At 40.7% G+C, this 10,315-nt stretch overlaps 1 protein-coding gene across 1 annotated transcript; it reads left to right on the plus strand.

The window, feature by feature from the left end:
- Positions 1–5,893: 5,893 nt before the first annotated feature.
- Positions 5,894–6,829, plus strand: LOC140342486 (olfactory receptor 5V1-like). The gene has a single exon (XM_072428691.1). The coding sequence runs from the start codon at positions 5,894–5,896 to the stop codon at positions 6,827–6,829; it is 936 nt and encodes a 311-aa protein (XP_072284792.1).
- The last annotated feature ends 3,486 nt before the right edge of the window (positions 6,830–10,315 follow it).

A 10,315-nucleotide genomic window follows, 5' to 3' on the forward strand; every position in this document is an offset into this window, starting at 1 on the left:
GTGACACTACCATCTGCTGGTAGATATTATGTACTACACCCTGTACTTTTTTCCAGTCGATTCAAGGAAAAATCTAATTTACATCAATGGGTTCAGTATTCAGAAAAGTGAATAAAGCTGGTAGTTGGGTAGGATACTGTAATATAAATGAGACTCCCGCTTTAGAAGCTATGAGATAAAACGGATGTCCCCATCTGTGAGGAATCAGAGTTGGCGGTAAATGCGAAGAATGGTGCCAGGTCTGGGAGTATTTGAATCTGCGCCCCAGCACATTCTATGGACCCTCCAGGCCTGGCATATGATCTCCTATGTAAGAGTGAATAAGTGGCCCATAATATGTCCCTTGGCGAAGTAGAGGTTTCACCCAAGTTTAATATCAGTGGAAAGTGGATCAGTGATGCCCTAGGACTTCCTGAGAGATTTGAGCGGGCAGTGGTGCCACCTCGCGCTGTAGCAGTGGAAGAGGAAGGTTGGGTCGATGACATCTGGATGTAACCCCTTCAGAAGGGTCGGCCATATAGGTGGGAAAATAGTGATGAAGACTTACGTGCCTGGCCAAGAGCGCATCTAGATGATTTTGATGTCTTCCTTACTCTCGACATTGACAAGTAGGTAAGGATGAGTTGCTGGATCACCCTAAAACATGTTTAATGGCTGCTTGAGGCGAAGAGCTCCGGAATAGTGCATGCTTTCTCCACCATCGTGTAGCCATGCACACCTAAAATCTTTTCTTTTTAAATAGAAATAAATCTGGTTACCCCCAGATATTGAAACCAGACCCTCCAAAGGCTACCTGTGCTCCCCTCTCCTATACATAAAACTCCTCAGAAGTCTGGTTTTCCCAAAAAAAGAGGGGGCAAAAAGAGTGTAGTCATCTTCTATTTTAGAAAAACCAGACCCGCCTGCCCCAACGATGGCAAGAGCCAACCTTGAGAATAAGGGCCTCGTCCCCAAAACTGTGGGTGGGGGATTACTTGGAATGTAGAAGCCTCCGGATGATGATTGCCACCATGGGGAATAAGTGTAGGGGCACATAACGCCCCTTACCCATTCCCACAAAAAGTTAAAGCAGCCCTAGGGAAGGACACCACATCATGTAAAAACATCTATTCTCTTTATAACTAATACTTATCATTTAAAGGATTCAGCAATGTGTATATGTGCTCAGCATGGATGATCCATTCTTTTATTTATCCATCCAGCAATGGGAGCTTCTCCACAGCGTCACAGCCATCTTCACAATGAAGGGAGCCCCGGATGGATGAATGGATGGATGGATGGATGGATGTATGGATGTATGGATGGATGTATGGATGGATGGATGTATGGATGTATGGATGTATGGATGTATGGATGGATGGATGGATGGATGGATGGATGTATGGATGGATGGATGGATGTATGGATGGATGGATGGATGGATGGATGGATTGATGTATGGATGGATGGATGGATGGATGGATGGATGCCCCCGACCTTGGAGAAAGACCTTTTTCTGTTTCATGGTTAGAGGACTGGAGCGGCCTGCACAGAGCCCTCACCTCAACCCTTTATATCAGTGGTTCCCAAACTTTTGTAGCTTGCAGACCACTAAATCTACGGACCCTGGAGCAGAGACAAAAGCCGTCCACCACCCTGAGCCTGCGATGAATACGGAAGATGTGAACCGCGGCTCTGGCCGGTGTGCCCCCCCAAGTGGGGTCCTTCCCCGACCCCACTGAGGGGGCACCGGCTAGAGCCATGGACCACCGCGGGTCTCAGTGCTCTAGCGGCCCAGCTGTCTGACGGCTGCGGCCCACTATTGGACCGGGGGTTGGGAACCCCTATTTTATATCATCTATACTACCTACCTATGTATGTCCTGGTCCCTGTGTATGCAGGCATTCCCCATGTAACAACTTACCTACTCTTACAACTGGCTCTTCAACAAGAACTGTACAGTGTGCAGCATATTTCCTTCTGTTTTTGGGCTTCATTCTCCGAGGGTTCCTCACATTCCTTCCTGGATCCAGGTCTAGCTAAGTCTCAGATTAAAGAGGGCCTGTCGTTTTTTTATTTCCTGAAAAAAACCGCCATTGTTCACTCTTCTAAAAATGAGGACTCGCCATTTATTACTTTTTAAAGTACATTAATCCTTACTTACATCAGTTGTGCCTGCTATTAAAGAGGACCTGTTAGGGCTTAGCATAACCTATTGCAGGGCTTAGCATATTTTGCACTGAAAGGCACCTATCACTATTAAATTAAGGAGTTATATCAGCCGGTAAATGTTGCAGTAAAGAGGACCTGTTTCTACACAATTATGGAGGCCCGGTTATCCTTTTTGTGTATCCAAAGGTTTTATACACAGATCAGACAAAACATTAATCCCAATGACAGGTGAAGGTGTTCATATTGATTATCTGGTTACAAAGGCCCCCTGACAAGGCGTGACATATTTACAGGCAGAACGCGAACAGTAAAACAGGAAGAATGGAAAAGTATAAGGATGGAAGGTCAGAATTGTAATGGCTGGAAAACTGGGTCAGAGAATCTCCAAAACATCCGATCTTATGGAGAGTTCCCAGTATGCAATGGGTAATTCTACCAAAGTGGTCCAATGAAGGACAATCGGTAAACCAACCAAAGGCTTAATGATGACAAAGGTGGAACTTGCCAATGGAAGTCACACTTCTGGTCACATGTGATGGGGTGACAGCAGAAATAGGAGATAGTCCTCACCCTATAACAGAATAAACCTAAACAAGGGATTTTAAGGCAGGATCAATAGTTATTATTGTTTTTAATGTAAAATTTTATCATATAGTGATCATGTTGTTAAATACTTTAGGGATGGAAAAGTTGAAAAGAAGAATAAATAATGACTGCGTAATCTGGGAATAGAAAATCTAAATTAGTGCAGCAGGTCTCTGACCCCTGAGACAGGCGATTGTGTTTTACCTACACTATATAGGAGCTTCAGTTACCTTTGTGTACTCTGTGTGTGTGTACTGACAGCAACTGTCCATCCAGTGCTCCAGAACAGAATATTCTGTTATATCACACACAATGCTTGATTTATGAGATTCACTAGACTGAGTATATATTATTATATTATTATTATTATTATTAACAGGATTTATATAGCACCAACATATTACGCAGCGCGGTACATTAAATAGGGGTAGCAAATAAAAGACAGTTGCAGATAGTGACACAGGAGGAGAAGGGGACCCTGTCCCGAAGAGCTCACAATCTAGGAGGTGGGGGAAGTAACACACAATAGGAGGTGGAGAAGTGGAGGGAAGTAGTGAGGGTTTTAAGAGACAGAAGAAGATGGGTAGGCAAGTCTGAAAAAGTGTAATTTGAGTGCTTTTTTAAATGAGCAGAAAATAGAAGCAAGCCGAATAGGACGGGAAGACCATTCCAGAGAGTCAGGGCAGCTCTAGAAAAGTCCTGGAGCCGTGTGTGTGATGAGGTTATGAGTGAGGAAGTCGGTGGTAGGTCATTGGAGGAGCGAAGAGAGCGTTTTTTTGAGTACAATGTCAGGTAAGATTTGGGAAACCGGAAATGTTTGCAAGACATTTGATACCAAGATATTAGGAAAAACATGATGGGACATTTGGTGGTCCTGGGGTTGGGTCAGCAGATTTTGGATGAGAATCAACAGTTTTATTTACTAATACCAGACTTTGTAAGGCGCCTTAAATTCTTCTATTGACCCTTACTCTTAATTTTTACACTTAATTCATTACATATTTTGCAGCCAAATATTGGATACCATTCACACAAATCCAAACGGAATTGGGCAGTGATTAATGATAAACTATTATGCACTGTAATAATAATCCATCGATCTCCTGAATATCCTGGCATTTGTAAATTACTTATTTGTCCTTATTATTAGCTGGGATTTTCACGTATTTCCTCTTCTCTCTCCTTTTTCTTTTACTCTAAAGTTCTTCTTATTCTACTTTTAGCTTTCTTGGGTTTGTCTTTGTAAGCTATGTCTGTTCTCTTCTCTCCTACGTTCAAACTCTTCAGCTGGCAGGATGGGCTTACCTTACCTAGTTCTCATATTGGTCTTGATGATTTCTCCTTAATTTAATCATTCACTTTCTTTAATGTCTCCCCATTAGGCCATATGAACTTTGCTATATCAGGCAGAGAGTGAAGAACTATGTTTGTACTCTTTTATCTTATTGTTCTAAAATGTTTGCTGTATTCAATGTTACTATATAAAATATAACATTCTTAATGATATTTTAAAATACAAAAAAATAGAAGAAAAAGGTGAGGTCTATCCATTATGGCTAAGGGGTCATCCAAGGCATGCAGGGTCATTGTTGCTGACCTCTGTTAAAATGTGAGTAACCCGAAAAAAAATATCTCTGCAGCCGTAAGCCGGAGTCACCTACAGATCACAAATCTTGCCTGGTCCATACGTATACAATAAAGTTAAAAAATAGATCAACACTGCTCTTGTTGGAATGAAGGTTTAATATATTAATTGGTATTATTAGCATTAATAATAAACAATATTTATATAGTGCCAACATATTACATAGCACTGTATATTATTTAGTGCAATCTTGAAAGTTTGCCTAAGCCTATCAACATGACCATTTGGGAGACAGCAGAGGTCCCATCAAGTGAGACACCAAAGTCTAAGTCTACAGGCGTCTTCTCTAAAGATCAAAAAGTCCAGAAAGTATCCTGAGCAATCATGTATGGTCATGGCTTCCAGTTTACTGAGGTCTGTGGCAATTCTTTCTCCAAAGGCTACTTTCATGGGAGAACATGGGGGATCTAGTAAACTTGAAATGGATTCCTTGCTATTAGTTGCCAAATTATTTTAATCCTAGACCAGATCTATTTTAGGTTTGCTAGACCACCCAGGTTCTCCCATAATAGTCTATCTTCTGGAGAACTTTAATAAATCAGACTCTGAAGCTGGCACCAGTATATACCAGTATAATGATGGAGCAGGAGGAGAGGACGCTGCCCCGAAAAGCTTACAATCTAAAAGAAAATAGAATATAGACATCATGATAAGAAGTCTTCTAAGAAGCCACTATTGTGCCACCATTCATGGAAAGTGGTGATTTGCCAACAGTGTGCTTATTTAGTTTACTTTTTAATAAACCCCTTTTATTCCCCACTTACCCCATATTTATTGGCAGCTTTTTTTCATTTTTCATTGGTAGTAATCCTAGGGCTGCCATCTCTGCCCACTTCTTCCAGTACTGTTTACACGACATGTGGCCTAGCTTCATACCATCATGTTGTGGCATCGTGCATTGGCATGCATTCAATTGTAGAACAACACACCTTGCACATAGCAGAGCTCTTCTCTAAGTGGACTCACTGTGTAAGATGCAGATCTGCAAGCCCAAGGTACCAAGGCATCAGTGCATGCAGGATCATAGAGCAGGGATACCTGCAGACACTAAAGGCCTATATTCACAACTTTCAGCATCAGTACAAGGCTTTGCTGGTAACTGCTTCTATGCACTAGTCATGTTGGACTATTATGTTGGACATAATATTTGTTTTATGGGGTAAATGTGCTTTCACACTGCACTAAATCTTATTTCCTCTTCCTGCTTTAGCCTGTGGGAGGGTCACTCATATCTGACCATGTGACAAGTTGGAAGAACAATAGATGTTAGACTACAATATCCAGCTTCCTTGTATAACAGGAAAAAGCATGTGGAGGCCGGAAATTCTAACATCACAGACTGCTAACCAACCATGTATAGGGCATCCTATAACTGCACAGCTACAAAATGGCTGTTTGAATTTGTAAAGTTTGTTTTGGAATTCTTCTTTATAAATTTTGGCTTTAATCATACTGATAAAAATCAATAAAACTCCAGTGAATACCAAAGCTATTTCCAATCAGCTGACCATTATGAAACCAGAAAACCAGACTTCTCAAACAAGGTTTGTCCTTCTTGGCATATCCAATATCCCTTATCTCCAGACCCTTTGTTTCGTTGTGTTCCTGCTGATGTATATCATTACTCTATCAGGCAATCTTCTTCTAATTCTAGTGGTGAGGATCAACCCAACTCTACAGACGCCCATGTACTTTTTTCTAAGTAATCTCTCCATTATAGACATCTGCTTCTCCTCCAGTGTTGTCCCCAAATTCCTGGTCAACACTTTATCCGAAGACAAAAGTATCTCTCTGTTGGAATGTGCAGTTCAGATGTACATCCATCTAGCCATGGGTGCTTGTGAGTCCATTTTACTGGCAGTCATGGCCTACGACAGATTTATAGCCATCTGCAAGCCATTGCACTATAAAGTCATAATGAACGGGAAGGTTTGTTTCGGGTTGGCCGCCATGGCATGGAGTGTGGGATTCCTCAACTCGTTCATTCTTGTGATCCCTACTTTGCAGCTACCATTGTGCCGATCTAACCTCATCGACCATTTCTTCTGTGAGATACCTCCATTCTTACAAATGTCCTGCACAGATACTCGAATCAATGTCATTGTTATCTATATCTCAGCTGGGATTATTGTGATGTGTTCATTTTTTTTAACTTTGATTTCATATTTTCATATCATCTCCTCAATATTAAAGATACGTAGCTCACGAGGAAGGTATAAGACCTTCTCAACTTGTGCTTCGCACCTTGCTGTAGTCACCGTCTTCTATGGGACTATCATGTTTATGTATATGAGACCCCGGAGTGCATATTCCCCAAAGATAGACAAGATTGTGCCAATTGTCTACACAGCTGTAACTCCAATGTTAAATCCCTTCATCTACAGTATAAGAAATAAGAATGTTAAAGAAACCTTTAAAAACTTTCAAACTAGCCAACCCCATCTGTAAAACCTATATTGAGTTTATTTTTGGTTGATCAGTACTGCATTATATTAACATTGAATATAGTAGTTTTATAATAGACGACTGTGGGGTCATTGAAAAAATTTCCAGTGTTATTGGTTTGGGCTTTTGGTATTTGGTGTATCAGCTGAAATAAAACATGTTCTCCAGTCCTGTCCATCACACACTCACAGTTCAGAGGTCCGCCACCAGTCCTTTTCTTGGTAAATGACACCAAGCTTCATGGGCCTACACCATGGGGGGCATCACTATGGCACCCTGCACTCACAAAGATGCTGTTTGCACTAATAAAAACATGCAAAAAAAGCCAGATGACAAAAAGTGTAAGAAAAAGTAATAAAACATGGATATCCCTGTTTTGGTGAGGGTAGGGAAGTTAAGAGAAACAGCTCATTCTAAACAGATGATGAACTAAGAACCAGAGCCCTTGGTAAGTGGACGAGTGGGTGAGATAAATAATTTGGCAATAACTGAAATAACAAAGTTATTGGGAGCAGAGGAACTATAAGCACATTACAGCAATACCCACACAAGAATTTAAGTAACCAGGACTTTATAAAGTACATTTTAATAATACATTGGCCTAAATTAATAAAGCTATCCAAGGCTGGAGAGGATAGACTTTCATCAGTGAAGCTGGGTGATTTAACAAACCTGGAATGGATCTCCTAAAATAATTTGCTATTACTTAGCAAATGTTTTCAATCCTGGACCAGATCCTTTCTGTTTGCTGGATCACCCAGCTTCACTGATGAAAGTGTATTCTCCCCACATTGGGGAGCTTTTATAAATCGAGCCCAGAGTGTTTACTCTGCCACGTAGTCCCTCTACATATGGGCCATTGGATGTCTAGCTGATCTCTGCCCTATACTCACTGTTTTATGAGCCCCAAATTAAAGCTAATTAGCTAGGCCTAAAATGGACTATAGCTGCAATGGGAGACAATTGGATATACTTGTGTCAATAGATCTCAAATATACAAAAAGCCCCGAGCAACAATCACATTGCTAAAAAATAACACATTTGCTTATTAGTCTCTCCACACAACAAACCACAACAGCTACCATAGACAGGGCATGCTCCTTTTATTACCTAAAACACTGTATTATAAAACCATTCCTCCAATCTGGGGTTTTCAACCAAGTTATTAGGAGGAGGAAGTCCTTATCAGTGGACCAACTACATGAGGGACAGAAGCAACTTTTTTTAAAGATTGCATGGGGTTAAACCATAAAGTAAAAATATAACCATAACATAAAAATATAACCATAACATAAGCATTTTTAAAAATATGTAAAATGTACTTTCTCGACTTTTTGATCTTTAGAAAAGAGGCCTGATTACCTGTAGACTTAGACTTTGGTGTCTCACTTGATGGGACCTCTGCTGTCTCCCACATGGTCAAGACTCCCTGTGATCTGATCCCTATGCCTGATCTACAAACAAGTGATCATGTGCCGTGGAGAAATATTGGCCACCAATGGAAGCTCAGATCTTTTTAGAACTTGTATCATCTGTGCCCAACTGCCTGGCTTTCCAGTGTACCAGATCTGCCCAGAGGGGAAAACAGGGCGCATGAAAACTTTACCTGCATTGGTTGTGTCAATTCCTGATTTCAGCCTTCCCCTCCATTAGATGATAAGGAGGAAGACAATGATTATTGGGTAGAGGACTTTAGGATGCAGATGTTGTGGCTATCTGATTCCATCACTATCATTCAACCAGTCGTTGAAACACAGTCTAAACCCTCAAGGGTCGAAATACCAGAGCTCTTACCACAGAGATGTGCTAGTCTGGAACCAAGGAGGTGTCCACATGAGCTTGAAGAAGAAATGGATTAAAGTTTGACAGAAGTCTTTTCATCTATAGAGACTAGAGAGAAGGAGGAATCTGTGCCCTCACCTTCTAATGTTCTGGAAGAAGCTCCAGTCCCAGAATCTCAAGACACCTCTGATACCTAAATATAGAAGTAAAGATGTGACCTGGTAAGGGTTCCATTAGGGAAAAACAATCAAACCCATTAGCTACTTCCTGGTTGGGGCCCATCCAAACTGGGGAAGAACAAGAAAACTCCATACATATAGCTTCCTAGTCGGGAACTAGTCCTATTTTTTTTCATCTGTTTTGCATCCCAGTGATACCCAGGGTTGGTATTACTGGCAGTAAGGTATGTGTTGGGTGGGTGGTTGTGGGGGTGAATTAGGCAGCTGCCTAAGGTTCTCTTTATGTAACTGGACCAGTACAGGCCAAAAGGTTTATTACTATTTGGCACATTTTTGCTGCTTTTTATTAATCATTGAAAAGCACAAGGTTCAGGCATATGAAGCTCCTTCTTTATGTCCTCATGCATACACTCCAACAATGGGGGCACATCTCATGGACTAACTTCTAGCGACCTTGGAATCAGGAGTGTATGTAACAGGGTGACAGAGCAGGAGCAGAAATAAGAGAACCTGAACAAGGGTTCTGATGGTAAGATCACTAGATAATAATTCATTTAAAGCTGCACTTTTGATTAAAAAAAAGTTCAATCAACTTTTACATTGAGGGTAATATATTTAAGAATATTGGTTTAGTTAACATATTCTTGAGAGATTCTTACTGAACAATAGATAATGATTGCATAATCTGGGAATTTAAGAGCTAAATAAGTCCGTATGGTCCCTAAGGCAGGTGATCACGTCTAACCAGCAATATATAGGAGCTGTAATTTCCTTTCCGTTCTGCATGTGTTGCAGCTCTGCACCCCATCCAGTGTTCCAGTTTACTATACAGAGGTATCTTTACATAATTCCACTCAATGAGCTATTGTGTTATATCACACATGATGCTTGATTCCTGAAAATGGTTCGATTGGGACCAATGTTAGGTATCTTTATCTGGGGTTGCAATGGGGAGATGGGAAGAGAAATGGGGAGAACAGAGGAAAGGCTTTGGAGGTCTGCTTGTGATCCCGAAAGGTGAACCAGAATTTTAAAGGTAGCTAGTCCTGAAAGCCACACAGGGGCCATCGTTTCTGACCTCCTGGTGAAAATGTGAATTGAAACAAAAGAATTCGAAAGCCAGTCCTATATCCACCTATAATACCTGCAACAACCCCAAACCTTGTCTTATCTAGACAGAAAAAAATGGGTCCAGAAGAAGGATTAATATTATAAATGTATACTTTGAAGCCTACAAGTCCAAATATATTGGTGCCAGTATGCTCTGGCTATAGCCCTATAAATAATATTTCCAACCTAAATAATGTTTCTATTGTTTTAAGTGACATATCAGGCACTGTTTTATCAAAATCCATTTGCATTTTTTTAATATAGAAAAAAAATCTTTCTTTGCTTAATCCTAAAACAGGACATTGATGTGTATTCCTAAAGCTATGTAGTGAGTGATTGCAAGGAGTTAAAGGAACCCTATCACCAATTCACACTTGTGAAACTTTTCTAAAATAAATTGTTGTGTCAAACTTAGTGC

This window comes from Pyxicephalus adspersus, chromosome 12 (assembly GCF_032062135.1).
Source record: "Pyxicephalus adspersus chromosome 12, UCB_Pads_2.0, whole genome shotgun sequence".
Taxonomy (NCBI): domain Eukaryota; kingdom Metazoa; phylum Chordata; class Amphibia; order Anura; family Pyxicephalidae; genus Pyxicephalus; species Pyxicephalus adspersus.